This window comes from Protomyctophum bolini (genome assembly GCF_963924005.1).
Source record: "Protomyctophum bolini genome assembly, chromosome: 2".
Classification (NCBI taxonomy): domain Eukaryota; kingdom Metazoa; phylum Chordata; class Actinopteri; order Myctophiformes; family Myctophidae; genus Protomyctophum; species Protomyctophum bolini.
This window is the reverse complement of record NC_137863.1, coordinates 41,780,232-41,797,364: the sequence shown is the minus strand read 5'-3', so window position 1 is coordinate 41,797,364 and position 17,133 is coordinate 41,780,232. Positions and strand designations below refer to the sequence as shown.

The 17,133-nt window shown below is 44.2% G+C and overlaps 1 protein-coding gene across 2 annotated transcripts in view; it reads left to right on the top strand.

Moving 5' to 3' along the window:
- LOC308330580 (uncharacterized protein) overlaps positions 1–17,133 on the top strand; it is a 47,403-nt gene that overhangs the window by 14,193 nt on the left and 16,077 nt on the right. The window contains exons 1-6 of one of the 2 annotated variants that reach the window (XM_080785507.1): positions 9,528–9,618; positions 12,758–12,948; positions 13,419–13,504; positions 14,194–14,321; positions 16,052–16,253; positions 16,808–16,955. In XM_080785507.1, the coding sequence (XP_080641633.1) occupies positions 9,552–9,618; positions 12,758–12,948; positions 13,419–13,504; positions 14,194–14,321; positions 16,052–16,253; positions 16,808–16,955 (822 nt within the window). In that variant the 5' untranslated portion in view covers positions 9,528–9,551. Of the gene's footprint in view, positions 1–9,527; positions 9,619–12,757; positions 12,949–13,418; positions 13,505–14,193; positions 14,322–16,051; positions 16,254–16,807; positions 16,956–17,133 lie in introns of those variants that run through there. The other variant, XM_080785508.1, reaches the window with a different exon arrangement.

The following is a 17,133-nucleotide window of genomic DNA, read 5'->3' as shown; positions in this document are numbered from 1 at the left end:
CGTGGCGGTGCATGGTGGATGGCTGATCGGTGGCTGGGTGGTCTGACCAGCGCTGCTATCCATCATCTACTGTGGGTCTCTGCTCTTACAGGTCACGGTCGCAGAGGTATTTATAGGAGAGACCTACATGTTTCGCTCCATGGCATGTAGCCTACTTACACCTGTGTGCGTGCGTTCGTGCGTGCGTTCGTGCGTGCGTGTGCGTGTGTGCGCTGTGTTTCTGCTTGCCGGTGGTGGTGGTAGTAATTTGGGTTGAGGGCCGGGCATGGTAACGTGTTTTTGGGTGTATGTATGTATGTCATCTCTGAAACCCACTGAAGTGCTGAAAATGAGTGTGTGTGGTACATGCAGAAGGGCATGCTGGTCATTGTGGTGGTCTGTCAGATTGAAGGTTGCTACGAATCAGAATAATCATAAGTCATTTCAGCTTCACCTACTTCCTTCCAGCGTATATGTCTCACAAAATGCCGACAGTCTGTTTTTGAGCGGCGCTCCTAGCCTCCTATGCACGGCTTTGTATGTCTGTCTGTATGCTCGACAGCTGATTAACCCTATCAGCTGACCCCCCCCCCCCCCCCCCGTTTATGACAGTAATTGCAAACCTTGTCTGGCTCACGCAAATTACTACTGCCATTAGAATTACTTTTAGCTTCCGCAGGAAGAGGTTTATCTGATCGGCCACGAGACTCACGAGCAGTGTTGCCACCGCCCGCTTTAAACTCTCCACGGTGCGTGAAGACAAAATCATCAGCGAGCGCCGTCGCGTCTGTTGTGTTGATGCCGCCGATTAATCGATCATCCGACTTATCGTCGTAGGCTCCGAAATCGATTTTTATATTTCATAATCGAAAATAGTGCAGGGGGTTTTCATCAGGGGGTCCGGGACCCATAAGGGGTCCGTCCTCGGAGTTACTCCAGGGTTTCCACCAAACCTTTGAGTCTGACATTAACCACTTGAAGCCACTTGAATCTCTATTCTGAGGAACATTAGCCGAAAATTGGCCATCGACAACACACGCTTGTAATTCAGGTATTTTTGGTGTGTGTGGGGGGGGGGGAGGGAGGAGGAGGAGGAGCAAACCAAGTAAGATGTATTGAAGTGGTTAAATGTCTGAAATGAACAAAACCAAAAAAAAGCAAATTTACACATCGCTGAGATGAAGCTATCTATGAAAGCTATACGAAAAGGTCTAATCTGCAACATAATTGTATGCTTCATCTTTCTCAGCTAGGGGGTCAAGTCCTCCTTGGGCTGAAAGGAAAAAACGTTGAAGACCCCTGTTCTAGAATCTCTAGAGCATAAAGCAAATGTGTCTGCCCTCCTCCATTATGTTCTGTCTTGCCTCTCGTTCCTCCTTCGCTGTCTTATCCCTCCATCTCCTTCAGTCTGTACATAAATCTGTTTTCTAACCTCTCCCCTTTCCACACACACACACACACACACACACACACACACATACCCTCATACATGGAAGTATTTCATGTTGTTGTGGCACGTCTGGAATTCATGTCAGCCAGGCCTGTGCACCTTGCTGCCCATCAGATAAGGAAAGGGGGAGAAGGGAAGGAGAGATGAAATGGAGGAAGGAAAGTAGAAGAAGGCCGAAGCCGCCATGGGTAGCGCTGATGCACAGAAAGAAAGAAAGAAAGAAGACTGTTGGCTTTGTTGATGCTTGTCATGTGGCGCTGCTGATAATGGGTTCCAGTGAGTGAGCCCGCTTCTGTAAATGCTATGACATTTATGTAGCTCACAGATAATGCCCATCTCTATAGGATGCAAAATGTTTCTCTGCCCCCCCTCCTATCTCTCTCTCTGCAAGCACACACACGCCACGCGCGCACACACACACACACACACACACACACACACACACACACACACACACACACACACACCGGCAGTACATGCACAACGACTCGACACTGCCCTCTCCAGGTTTGACATGGTTCTGAGAAAAGAAGCAAGCATCGATTAGACTAATGTGCTCCCACTATAGAGCTCATATACTTAAGTGAACTGCCACCTATCTTTGGTTACGCTGCAGCTAAAATGCAGTGTCTGTAGACGTCACTTAATCATTCCTTGCTGTATATGGACAGCAGTGATGGACGTTCTGAAGTACGGCGGGAGTCAGGAAGCATGTCGTGTGCACTGTGAAAAAGGATGCAGAGTTGTTATGGCAGGATATCCTGTCGGGGGGGGGGGATAATGGAGGCTTTCCCGCTGCTGTTTTAATGATTAGGCCAAACCTCAGTATACGTTTTCTTGCCGGTAAATAATAAATACATTTATCCAAGGTCGCTTTACAGAGATTGTGCATTTACATTCATCACCCATTCACACACCGATGCCAGAGGAAACCGTGCAAGGCACCAACCTGCACATCGTGAGCAATTAGGCCGGGCTTCAGAGTCTTGCTCAAGGACACCTCGACACTATAACTCTGGGGGAGCCCGGGTTCGAACCGGGAACCTGGCGGTCAATCCCATCCAGGTCACTCTACCCCCTGATCCACTGCTGCCCCGCTGGTACACATTCAGGGTCGCTTGGTCTAATTTCATCTCATTCATTCTTTTTTGGTTATTGATTTGTAATCTGAATGTAGCATTTGACTAGCATTTAAGGCCGCTCCCCCGATGGGGAGGGTTCATTATCATTTGCAAGGACGCCTGCACTGATGGCAGTACGTCCCAAGTGTACAATTCTTCAAATGTACCCAACACCAACACCATGGTCAAAATGTCTCAATGGAAGAGTAGAGAGATGTACAGTATGCTTGCTAGTTACATTGACTTAACATACTGTACCACACAGATTGGGCAAAATGACATTTTATTAATTCATTCAAAAGTCCCGGGTAGTATAGCTTTAGGTGCTCTGTACGTCGCAGCTCACACATTTTACTCATTTGCACGCTGGTTTCCTTTTCCAACCCCCGACTTAATTTCCCTGCAATATCCTCCTCTCTTCAGTCTATTTTCTTCCATCTTTTTCACCATCCGTTTGGCTTTTATGTTCTCTCTCTCTCTCTCTCTCTCTCTCTCTCTCTCTCTCTCTCTCTCTATAATGAGCCCCATGTGGAGAAGTGTTCATGTAATTAAAACACGGCATTCATTTGGGAAGGGAGGAAGGGAGTGTCCTCAATCTGCTTCAACCCAGATTTTAGTCGGGGAATATAACTGTGCCACACATGTGCTCGCTATCTGTTCACACAGTCTATTGCATCAGGGTATCCCCCCCCATAGTCCATCATTTGGATGGTTTGGTGTTCGTTGTGTGAGATATTGTGAGACAAAGTCACATTTATTTTCAACCCATTTTGGGCGAGAACCCCTTTTGGTGTTTTAAACATTATGTTATAATTTAGCTATTGAAAAATTGCATATCTACAAGCTCATAGGGCTTGTATAGGTGTGCTATTTTTTTTTTTCACTGTTTTGTTTATTCAAGATTCAGGGTATACAGTAAATCAAATGACAGTATATGTGACACACCCATATGAAACATATAAAAGATAACAAAATGTTGTGAGTCCATACACAAAATATTGTGGTAGCATAAAATAAGAAAATAAAATAAAAAGTTGCATAGTCCTATGCTAACATGGAAGCGACACTAATACAAATCACATAACCTGAATCAAGTTTTTAGGTGTGCAATTTTTGAAAAATCGTGAATATATTTATTTCAGAAAACTGGAGGATTTAGAAGATTCTTTTTTAAATTTGAGATTAGGCCTAAATGGGTTAATTTACTGAAACATAAGCACATTTTCTAAGTATGCGATTTAAAGCGGTGCTTTTATATTATTGCACAAAGTTTTTAGATTTTTGGCGTTGGCTATTCAAAGTAGCAGAGCTCACAGCTTGTACAACTGCTATTTTTGACCATGTTTGAGAAATCTTTATTAGTGTAAAGGAAAGGAAAGGTACTATGTTTACCCAGGGTAACTGGACTAAGCTCAATAACTTGTTTACAGCCAGGCCCTGCTCATAGAACATTTCATGGTAGGGGTTCAATGCCTTGTCCAAGGGCAGTTCAGCGGTGGTAATTTTAACGTGCCGGTCCGGGGATACGAACTAGCGACCTTCCGATATCAAGACCGCTCCGCAAACTGTTCGGCCACCGCTGCCCCAACTGCACCGTGTGACAACTACTGATTTAGAAGGTATTTGTAGAATCAGCCTCAGGTTTTAATGGGTTTACAACCCAGTGTAAAACATTTTTTCACTCTTTTTGATCCTTCAGATAAAGAATGCAGACAAACGTCGGCTGGCCAAGAATCAACCCGGGGACTAACTAAAGTCATGACAAAATTACAATTTTAGATTGTAGTAGATCTTTAATCGAAGAATCCAGAAGCACTTTAAAAAAGAATATAGAATAAACTGGTCATTTTGTAGATTAAATTGATTCGTTCAATTTACAGTTTAAAAATCTTGTTTTCATATAGGTTTGTGTTTGAGCATGGAAGAGGGCATGTTAGAGTTAAGGGTTTAGGGATTCTTATTTTAGATGAGTGGGTGGGTCTAAACCTCTTACAGTCACCCCCCCCCCCCCCCTCTCCCAATCTCTCCTCTTACCCCAGCCAGCCAGGGGGTCTCTGGGGGCTTTAGGTAATACGTAGCCCTCACTCCAACACTTCAAAATGAACATTTGCCAAATGGGAATCATGCAAAGAGGTCCACACCGACGCTTGGATTGCCCGAAAGGCTCCCTTTGATGGGATACTGCTATCGAATGAAACGAGCCGTGCTCCATATTCCCTCATCAAACATTATCTTCAAAGGTCTCTCTTTTTCAGCGGAAAAAGGATGGTTGTTTTTAACCGGGAGTTAAGAATTGATAACGTGCATATCTGGAACTTGCAGGCAGCCACTAGTCGGACGAGGTTTTGTCCTCATTAACGGCAGTAATTAAATGATACAGTTCCATGTTTAGCCACTGGGGATCTAAGTCAGCGGTTCTCAAAGTTCCTAGGGGTCCCGACTCCCCAGCAAAAGTAGTTAATACAGCATCACAATCATTTTAACCACTTTATCCATTTACTCTATATATTGGCCATTCAAAATGTCACTCCATGCCTCGCTGCAAGCTTATAAATCTGTTATTAAAAAAAAAAAAAAGAAGGAAAATCTCATGTTTGGAACATTTGGAATCATTTGGAATTTTTGAAGCTTCTCTTCTGGGGGGACCCTGGCACAAAAAAAACATCTGGAAATACTGCTGTTTGGCAGCATTTCGGGTTCAGCCAAATGAAAAAGGCCGATAATCGATAATACCGATAAGCGCGATATTATTCACGGTATCAATATCGATATATAAAAAAATCAATATCGCACAAGCCTAGTTGGCAGCACTGGAGCTGAGGGGACGGGAGGGCGGGGGTGTAGGTTTTGAGCAGATCGGAGAGGTAGGGGGGGGAGCCAGGTTATTGAGGTCTTTGTAGGTGGTGAGCATATTTTGTAGTGAGTTTGACAGCGAACCAGTGTATAGGTCGTGGAGGACAGGTGTAATATGGTCTCTGGAGCGTGTTGCTGGTGAGCAGACGGGCAGCCGAGTTTTGGACGTGTTAACTTGGAGTTTATTGAGGACTTTGGAGGAGGTGCTGTTTAGCATACTGTTGCAATAATCAATCCAGGACGTAATGAATGCGGGCTGGGAAAGTCAGAGAGGGCCGGAGGCGGGGCAATTAATGTTCCTGAGGCGAAAGAAGGCAGTTTTTTTGGTGATCTGGTTTATGTGGGGGGAGGAATGAGAGGGTGGAGTCGAATGTGTCACCAAAGGTTTGCGAATGTGGGGGGGAGGTTGTTAGTAGTGGAGCTGTCGATGTTGAGGCCGGGTGAAGTTCTGGGTGGGGCTGGTGAGGGAGTTTGGGCCAACGAGGAGTAGTAGTATTTCTGATTTATTGCAGTTGAGTTTTGAAGAGGTTCTTTTGCATCCATGTTTTAATGTCAGTGAGGCAGGTGGTGAGGGTGGAGCGTGTGTGGCAGCGGTAATGGGTAATGGTTCAGGATGGAGGAGGGGGTGGCCAGTTCAGAGTGAATGTTGTGAGAAATGATTCACGTTTACTGATAGTGAAGGAGGAGGTGGTGGTGGTGGTGTCCATGGATTTGAGCAGGTGGAGAACAGCGTTTTGGGGGGTTATTGCTGCCGTATTGGATAATGGAGGAGGAGTGACTCGTGGGAGGTGCGCGCACTAAAATACTGTGCCGTTGCATTGCATGTTCCTTTTGCTCCAGTGGGTATATGGACACGCCTCCTCCGAGCAGACTTCATATACTTTGCAATGTGGATGTGTTTAAAGTGTGAGGATGGGCCAGAGCATGCCTGCCTTGGCTCATAAAGCGCTCCATGAATAAAGGCATCTTTAACCTCTACAGACCTTTTTCACGGCAGACGCAGCTGAAAGCCAAGAACATTAGTAGGGGTGGGGGGGGGGGGGGGGGGCTTCTGTTTCATTTTTAGCTGTTTCTGTTTGCCGCCTTGAACGTTTAGCGTACAGGAAATGACAATGCTGGGTTCAGCTAGATGAAACCGGCCCCAGGATGAATGCTATTTCTGCCAGCTTGCATTTAACCATCTACACAGTATAGGACACGATGTCAAAACGTCAAAATGTCTGCTTGTGCTTTTGGTGTGTGCATACATTAAGCCCATATTCTCCTCAGGTTGTATAACGGCGAAAGAGTCTCTTTCGGTCTAGCTCGGTCGCGACCTTGACGAAGACCAGATGCTTGCGATAAGGCCTCGTAGCAGCATCAAGTCATTTCATGTCTCCCGCAAACCAAAGAATTGCAAAACACGTGCACATATTTGATGTGCCCTAGAGGCACCTTAGAAAGGTTGTGCATTGACTTGTGTTTTGGAGCGCTGAATTGTTGTGCGCTTAAAAACATGAATCTCATTGAAGTGTAAGGGCTGAGTTGATTAATCCCCTGTTGCATAAGCCATCCGGACAAACATCTGTTGCGTGAACCTGCGTCACTGACACTGCTGCGGCAATAATCTGACCTTACACAATTGACTGTGTAATGTAAACTCAAAATAGATTGATCAAATGTAATCAAATCTGCAGTTCACGACATGTCAAAAAACGCAAGCTTGTTGATCGGCTGTTTTCTGTGGAAACATTTGGTGTAGAGGGGGGGAAAAGGAGGGAACCAAGTACAGTATAGACCCCTGGGGTATCCCTATTTAGTTATAGTAGGAGGTAGAGAGAGAGAGAGAGGCAGGTGGATGAAGGACGGGCTACCTGGGAATCATTCTGGTGATGAAAATTATCTATGGGCAGTGCTGGTAAAAGTATTAGTCCTACAATATACTCTGTTACAAGTAGAAGTCCCGTATTCAAAATGTACTTGAGTAAAAGTACAAAAGTGTTGGCATCAAAATATACTTAAAAGTATACCAAAAGTAAAAAGTACTCATTGTGCAGAGAATAGTACAGTACTTGAGTAAATGTACTTAGTTACTTTCCCACACTGCCTATGGGTTTTAAGCGGAGTAAAGCCTCTATCTCGTCGGTGTCTTAATGACTAATTTTCTACTGGCACGAGCACAACGGAAAGGAAACCTTGAAGCCTTCGTCTGCGTGGCGGACGCTCTTTGATGTGTGCTTTCTTCAGTAGCGGCTTTTAGAACGCACCATACTTGGTATGAATAATGATGCTGGGATCTTTTGATTTCTCCCTCACATCTTTTTTCTTTTCCTTTTTTTTTGTCTCTAGAGAGGTAAAGAGACACACACGTCTGTACTGCTATACTTGTGTGGACATCAACATTTTATAAAAGCAATTGTTTTCCCCACTTTTTTGTTTTTTCTGTAACCCTAGTAAAGCCTGAGTTTAATTGGCTGCCATTGTTGCGCGCCTACATTAAGTGGCCAATCTAACGATTTGCACTGTGACGTATTTGTGAGCTTATATAAGCTGAGATATTGTGCTTGTGCGACACCATCGCACAGCAACAGAGTATCAATCAAGCCTAGATGATGGGTCTAACATTTTTATAACCATACAACAACAATCTTTCTGGTGAGGACCAGGATAATGTTCCTCACACTGTATAGACACACACACGCACACACAGCTATCTGGCAGCTTTAGTGTAAACAGGAGGCTGTGCTGTGTCCATAATGAAGGTCTGTGGAATGTGCCTGGCCTGCCCTGGTGTGTCCATGTGGAGAAAGACACCTCCCCTCTGCTGTGAAACCCTGTCGGCTCATGGCTGGCATGCTAGCCATGCTAACCATGTCAACCATGCTAACGCAAAAGCAGTCCAAGTGGGATCTGGTGTTCTGCCCTCTCCGCTGTGTCTCCTTTCTGTCTGCGGGCCCGGGGCCAAAGCACCATCATCATGTAATACCTTTTTATTTGCATCACAAAAAATAAAACACCAGTAAGTTGCAAGTTAGTGAGGGGGAAAAAAAAGTAGACGCGAGGTAAAATGAATGTAATGCAAGTACAGATAAACATAGTTTTTTTTTAGATTAAGGTATGTTAGAATGTTTTCATAGAGTCCTCAGGCCGATTATTGCAGAGAGCCATGATGTCACTTCTGCAAAAGACTACCGTAATCCAGTCATATCTCTACTGGGTCCACACTACTACTGTTGATACGATTCATACAAATGTGTACATTAGTGATGCAACAGTTAATGTAATTAGTAGAATGCTAATAACAATATATATGTATATATTTGGCTATAATTATTACTGTGTTGCCAGTCTCCTAATTCCTGAATGGATGAAATTGCGTATCTGTGAGGTCACATCGAAATAACACTACCATCATGCTACATTATGTGACCAGGGCCATAGAGCACCGAGGTCTGACGTCAATGTCGGTAGAGGGCGCAAAACCACGGGTTCATGTACTTTTTATTTGCATTGTAATCCCCATAGGGGGATTTTTTATCGCCTCATATAAGTACTGTGTTTGAAAAATAAACATGTCACCCCGGCCGCTTCACTCATATGGATATGAAGAATCAACTGACTGAGAGAAAACGCTAATGTTACTGCTACTAATTAGTTAAATTTTCGCTAGAAACAGACTGTGTCATATAGAGTGACTGACTCTCGCAAACGAGACAGAGACACATCCTTGACAATAGCGCAGAGACGGCTTGTTTATTTTTGGACCACAACGCTTTATATGAATTTTAAGATGACTCCATGTTGTTCTCCATAGAGAAATTACTTCCGTGAACCACTGGGGAATCGAGGGGATGAGTGAGTGACGCCAGGACTTCGGCGCTCCTATTTAAAAAGCCAAAACACCGGCGTACATTATATAGAACTTAAATTAAATAAAAGTCCATCACAGGCGTGCCAGAAGATGAGTCATGAAAGCCAAAGCATGGCTTCAACAGACGTCTGATTACACCCTGAGACGTTTTGACATGCCACTCCCTTTTTGTGGGTATAACGATGACACACTCGATAAGAGTCCTCGTCTACCTGTTTGCTTTCCTCACCTCTTTCACAACGGACACAACCACTTTGTGTCGTGTAACTGTGTTGTGACTCCGGCTGTGTTGCCGTGCATGCCCAGTCGCATGCGAAACCTACCCAGGAGTTGGACAGCTGCCCCGCAGTTCGCTCGTCGTTTACGTGAGTACTGATGACTCTTTTTTCCCCTGCTCTCTGGCAGCTTGGGACAGGGTGTCGAAGGTGAACCTCCTACCCTAAACCTACTGCCATTAAAATTAACCCCTCTTCACTTCTTTTTTTTTTACCCCTGCCCTCACCCTCCCCTCCCCCCCCCCCCCCCCCCTCTCGCTATGCTGCCCTCTGTTCAGCTCTGTCCCCCTGGTCCCCTCATTCCCCTCTGCTGATGGTAGAGTTAAGAAAGGCAGTTCCTGCCTGGCAGACGGTCTGTTCCCGCTCCTTCTGCTTTCATTCCCCCCCTCTGTTCCGCCCTTCCCTGGGCTTGTTGTGTATTATCCTCTGGTTCTGACAGGTAGGCTACGTCTCTCTCACAGGTGTGTTGCTTCTACTACGGACGTGTGTCTTTCTGGGTGCTACTGTAGTGTTTCAGTACGGCAGGGTCTGTTTTTGTTGCACTAAAGAAAGTAATTGTTTTGCTGTTATTTTCACTTGCTTTGCTTGTGAGATAAAGCCAACACCACCTACTGTATGTAAATAGTTAGATGAACCGTGTTGTTGAGATTTTCCATTATAATTTCCAAAAGTTCAAGTTTTTTATTTGCACCAACTTCAGGGTTACGAGGTATGTAGAACAGTGTCTAAGTAAGTGGCTTCTCCTTACTGTTCATGCTGGTGCTTTAACCTTAACCTTTGTACCATGTTTATTGTTTATACTTATTTAGCATTCTGTTAAATCGTCTGTTAGTGAACACATTATCTTGTACTAACAGTTTCTTCAAGTGTGAGACATTATTGTAGTCATATAGCGAGTAAGTTACTTCATTTAGAGTCTTGTCGTTATGCTTGTGAAATTCTGTGAGAGAAACTAAACACTGCTTTGGTGAGTGATGCTAAAATAGGCCCAGTGTTCAGTAATACAGCCTGTGTGTGTGTGTGTGTGTGTGTGCTTCACTAAATCTCTGGCACTGTCCTAAGTGTCACCTCCTTCCCTCTGGTTAGAATTATTGCATTAGAAGATGTTTTCTTACCCTGTGTTTCATTCAGAATAATACTTTGAAGCCGTTTGCACATATATAGCCTGCAGACGGTAAACATCTCTGTGTGAATTTAGCTCGGAAACTGTAAACATGGACTGTATGGACCTATGGGTAAAAATAAATCACACGCATGTGAAGTTGTGAACTGAGTGGTGCAACCCCCCCCCCCCCACCTCTCTCTCTCTCTCTCTCTCTCATTAGCAGGCAACAGTGCAGCACTATCCCTCTCTTTGTTTCTGGCATAACAGCGCCCCTTCTGGTACTCATAGTCGTATACTGGTGCTCATTAACCAACACAGACACACATAGGTGAACACGGACATTGCTGTTCCTTGGAGTGGTTGCACCACTCAAAAAAAAAGTATACTCGCTAGAGTATAATTAACATAGGACTTTACTGAGTAGTAGTTGGTGGGTGTGACAGTCAGTCTTGTCTTTGAGAGGCATCAACAAAGACTCCTGGCAAACGGAGGTCAATAAGTAACCAAAGGAGCGGCGCTGACATGAGTTACAACAACTGTTCTGCTCCTCCCATGCCGTTAGTGTTGCTCTGTGCTGCGGGTCGCAGGAGAAATGCATTTTAACACTGTCATTATTTGTTGTCCTCCGGGTCCTGTGGTTGTAGCAAGTATAACATATTATAGTTCTAACTTGTTTCTTTACCCCCTGGCTGGGTGCTGTTTTGTGGACCTTGATTTTAATGTGTTGGGTGTGTGTGTGTGTGTGTGTGTGTGTGTGTGTGTGAAGCACTAGTAGCACAACACTAAGAGAAACTGTAATCATTTGGTCTTGGTCGTGTATATAACATCAATGTAAGACTATGAGAAGGTTTGCAGCTCTGCTATTTACGGCAATAATGGCTTGTGTTTCCAACCTGGTCAGTAGGGCTGGCTGGTCAGTATGAACCTATATATAAACCTTGTATAAACTCGTACCACTTTAAGGCCCTTAATTAAAACAAGGCTCCAGAATTACCAGAACAAACTGGTCAGGCTACTACTTGGCCTCACTCCCCGAACCCACCTCACCCCTGCCCACTTTGACAGGCTGGAATGGCTAATAGGGTTGACGACAGAGTGCTTCATCTTGCAATGGGTCTGGTCCACAAGATTCGATACACCACCAAGATACCCTGGATGTACCTGTCCAAATACTTCCTTAATGTCAACAAAGTCCACACCCACAACACCAGAGGGAGCTCAACAAACCATGTGCAACCCAGATTTTGCACAAACAAGTAACTAAATTCATTTCGCTCCTATGCCACCAAAATGTGGAACGCCCTACCAATGGTCATTAAGACATGCAAATCCCTTGACTCCTTCAAAACCGCTCTCAAAGGGCACCTACGGATGGCTGCAATTCGAAACTACTGGCCCCCGTAAAATCTGAATCCCACCCACACTTTTTCCCCTCGCTGTATATTTTCCCTGTAAAGTTTTCTTTTCCCTTTTTACCTCCTTTTATGATGATGATTTCCTGTTTGTTTTGCTATATAGAAGTGTATATTTGTATGTCTCTAAATGTTATGATGAATTGAACAAGGTGGATCCTCCAAAGTGTAGTGCTTTATTTGGTCGTCCACTCACAGTTAACAGTTTTTTGTATTGAGTTGTGCTTGAAATGTACTGTAACTCTGCAAACTGTTAATAAATACTTCAATCAATCAATCATATCATGATATAAGTTCATCATTGAAGTAAGTAAGTAGCCTTGCCGAGCCATGAGGCCCATAGGGGCAGGAGCCTATCTCCTGTTTCTGTAGCGTGAGGCAGCTTGTACAAGTACACCCCCTGGACATGACGCTAGTATGTCACAGGGACTTACCCCCAGTCCAACCCTTGATGCTAAGTGTCAAGCAGGGAGGCATTGGGTCCCATTTTTAGAGTCTTTGGTATGACCCGGCCTGGGATTGAACCTCCGACCTCCCAGTCTCAGGGCGGACACTCTAACCACAAGGCCACTGAGCTGTTTATCATTAAAGTATTTGGTCACAAATGCCATGATTTTGTCCATATCACCCCTGCCATACCGGGCAATAAGACCGAGCGTCGTTATAAAGATGGTTAAGCAAAACTACATTTTTTTTGTGATCCTGTCTCTAGATGCTTTATTGGCGGACCTGGAGTCCACGACATCCCACATCTCCAAGCAGCGGCCGCTGTTCCTGTCGGACGAAACGGCCTACTCTTTCCCCAGCGGAGGTCATGCCCAGCAGGAGGACATAGAGTGCTCTCCGCCCCCGGTACCACCACCGCCTTCTGACCAAGCCTTGAACGGACTCGAGGAAACGCAGGTGAAAAAGGACAAACCATACTAGTGTACAGTACACCGGGCGCACACCTTCGTGGGCACTGTGCAATAGCAGAGCGCAAACCCATCTCCATCCCTTTAACAATCTGAAGCAAGTGAAATTTTAGAAAACATAAAGTATAATGAAGCTATATTATTTACCCTTATATTATTTACTCTTTTACACAATGACATATTGTATATAGTCTGTCGGGTTTAAACCTCATTTATCCAAAACGTACTTTTCAGGATTCATTCAAAAGTAGCAGATCTACAAGCTCAAAATGCGTTGCATCGCAGCGTGTGCAAGCTTGTGGATCTACTACTTTTTCTATGATTTTCGTGTGATGCTGTAGTTTGTGTTTTTTCTTCTTGAATTAATGCCATAGTTGATCAGTTAGAATATGGAAATAAGAGGTTTCTGCCCGACAGCATCGATATTATACAATCTAATATAATATGTTGTCCCATCAGTCTCTCAGCTGTGCTCAGATAAGCCCCTGGTCTCGAGACAGTAACAGTCCAACCCAACCCCTCACTGAAGAAGACCACGTATACAGGTACGACATTTCCAACATGGATTTAGCAGCAACCCAAATTCTCTAAAAAGTTTCTGATATTTGGGTCAAAATGTAATTGATATTGACATCATCATGACATCAACACTGCTTTCTGTGCATCAGTTGTGAGTTACAGCAGAAGGAATGCATTTACCTTTTTCATGGCAATTCCAATTTGGGATGAAGAATGATGAAGAATTTTGAATTATGTTAAAATTAAGTCTTAGAAATTGTGTAGAATGAAACATGGAGAGTACCGTATGTTAATAAAAATATAATAGTAGACGGTAGTACAACATCTGCAGTGGTGGCAGGTGGTCTACCCACACTTCCATTTAGAAATGTAGACCCTGGTGTATGTAAAGCCCAAACCGCACCAACGGGTCGGGACTCGGGTAAACCACTCATTGAGTTGCAAGGAGTTGCATTGGTGTGGTTGACCTTTAAAAAAAAAACGTTTTGTCCCGACCCGACCATTTGGTGTGGTTCCGGCTTAAAGAAACCTACTAATTGATGAAGTGGTATTTTCCTGAAGCGCGACTCTCCAAGCGCAAGCAGGGATAACTTTATTGACAGAGCGGTGGAAGTTTGGTCCCCTACCACGGGGAAGACATTTGAGTAAAACCTGGAAACTGGTTTGAATTAACGTGAATAATGAGGATCACTTCTCTGTGCTGTTTTTCCGATAGTTTCCCCAACAAGCAGAAGAGCAGTGAGGCTATGAGCTCACCTCTGGGCAGCAACTTGTCTGAGCTGGACCTTCTGCTGTTGGAGCTCAATGCGGTCCAGCACAGCACCCCTAGCTTTCCCATAGAAGGTACATTACGGCATCTTCTGATTACAAATGTACATGATGTTTGAGATGAACGCAATTGACCCGAGACCCAAATGGACCAGCAAACTGATGTAGAAATCCATCCAGAAAATTCCAAAACACTGCTCATATAATGATTTGAATTCACTATCACAGAAGAAGAGAAGATACACTTTTAAATCACTTCCAGTTCAAACCATGACAACCACGGTGTGCCCGTATACAGTAGTTCAACTGGAGTGCCACCAGGCCAGAGCCATAGGGGAAGACAGTTATGCAAACTCCGTTCACTTCATGGGGCCAGTCCAATGGCGGCTCTTCTACATAGACTTATATTGGTTTGTCCCTTTGAAGCATAGACTGTAAAAAATATGGACAAAGCGTTCCCCGCGTCTAACATGAAAGTAAAATGAAGCCGGTCAGTCCTTGAATTGTAAATCGCCATCTTTCTAGATCTGTTTTGGCCCAGCTGGCCATTGGCTGGCCCAGACAACGAGGCGTGACTTCCCCCCTTTTTCTTAGTTGGTTTTTATTTTGACTCGAGTGGGTGGGGAATCCCGATCATAATGGTAGCCACGCCCCTCAGAACATACGCGACTTTAATACATGGGACCATAATATTCCAAAAAGAATATTATGACATTAGAAATGAGACTTTAAACTAGTGACTGGAAGCAGAAAGTATTCATGACCATGTTTATTAAGGTAATACAGATAGGTGAAGTTGGGCCCAAATACATGGACTTCTATGGGGCTATGGGTTCTTTTGGGCCCAATGACAGCGCTACAACAGGCCATTATATGAACTTTCAGGAAATCCCTATTTCCTTAGTGGCTTCACAAAATATCTGTCTGACTGCCCCCCTGATTTTGAAGGCTTCAAATAGGGACAACCGGAAGTTTTACGGAATGCATTGCAGTCTATGCACTCGCGCGAGTACAGAAGCACGTGACCGGGCTGTTTTCTGCCCCCTCAATATCGCATTCTATTAGATGGCTCTGACCCATGCGTTTTTCATGCAAGAGCCGGTTTAGCGTTTTAAAAGTTTATTTTCTCTTCTTCTGTGATATTTCAGTGACTTCATTCAGCAAGTATTCCTTTAACAAGAGCTTGTGACTAAATAATAACTATTGGATCCATTGGAACACAGTTTTTTTTCCTCCTCCATTTTGTCTCTGTCGGGTGGAAACCTCCAAATGTCCAAAAACTGTTACTTTTCAGAATTCAAATAAAAAAATGGAAAAAGTAGCAAACGCCTCACTCTGTGGTGCATTTCAAGCTTGTGGATCTGCTACCATTCATGCTTTTGTGTGACGCTGTACTATGATCAAGTAGAGTCTTCAATTTACAGCGATGATCTCCAGAGTGCAGATTATCTCCTTCTTCTGTAGTTCTGCTGTTAACCCATTCTGACCGAGAACCTGTTTTGGTGTTAGCATCATGTTATGCTTTAGCTATTGAAAAACAGCAGATCTACAAGCTCATAGCGCGCCACCGAGTGGCGCGCTACGAGCTTGTAGGTCTGCTATTTTTGAAAAATCGAAGAACGACTGACATTTTTAGAATCTGATCTCAGGTCAGAATGGGTTAATCAGACCAGTGTGTGTCCAGTGGAAACCTCGTATGAATCTGATCTCAGGTCAGAATGGGTTAAGACACAGGGTAACAGTTTGCGGTCATGCTACTATACAAACGCACTAATCCACGTCGTGATCATTTTGTGTCCCCATAGAGGAGGCTGCCCCGCCGCTGCCTCCAAGCACGACCAGCCACTACGCGAACGAGAATGGAGTCTCTCCGCCAGGCGTCATGGCGGCTCCTCCGCCCGTCATGGAGAAGCCCAAGCGCAACGCTGCGGGCCGAGGAATGGAGGACGTCCGACCCAGTGTCAAGAGCCTCCTGGACGAGCTGGAGAGTTCTGTGCCCTCGCCCAGGTATAGAAGCACAGCCATGCATTCAGTGCTTGTTTTATGTCACGGCAAGTCGATGCATCTGTGTCATTCTCTAGATGTTCCTATGTGTATATAGCAACATACTTATTATTTTCTTTTAAAAGAAGATATATATAAGATAATCACATTTTTTCAGAAAACTCGGGTCTAATGAGTAATACATTGCTATAGGGTTAGGGTAAATATGCTATATTTTCATGTTTGTTCAATCCCTCCAGCTCTTTAGTAATCATGAAAATTACTTTTCACATCTGGATACCAATTTTATCCAATTTTAGGAGAGAGAACTGATACAGGCTAAACAAGTGGAACTGGTATAGTGACGATAGAAAATGAGCAGTCAAATTTAGAACTAGAACAAAAATGTCAAATTGAAGCTGATAAATTGCTGCCCCGTCTGTCAAACAATAGGAGTGATAACCATCAGAAAATAGAGCTTTTACTTTTCAACAAAAAACTTTTTGTCCTAACCAAAGAATATCTCTTTGAGTTTCAAATGGACAAAGGAACACTGACCAAGTTTTGTTTGCCTGTAGCCCCTCACCTTTAGTGCTGTCAGACGAACTAACGGATGCGCAGGAGGAAACGCCAGCGCAACAGCAAGCCAGAATGTCCGCCTCCTCTGCTACGCGAGAGCTGGACGAGCTAATGGCCTCCCTGTCTGATTTTAAAGTCCAGAGCAATGTGAGTATGCCTCGCGAGAAGAAGGTACAGCACTTGGAGCGAAGGTGGATATACATACATTACATACATACAGGAGCAGGTTTCTGGAATTGAAAGTGCAAATGTCAAGTTCTAGTGGATATTGTTGATTACTTCGCACGTATGAGTGAATGGCCACAGCTTGTCTCTCTATGAATGA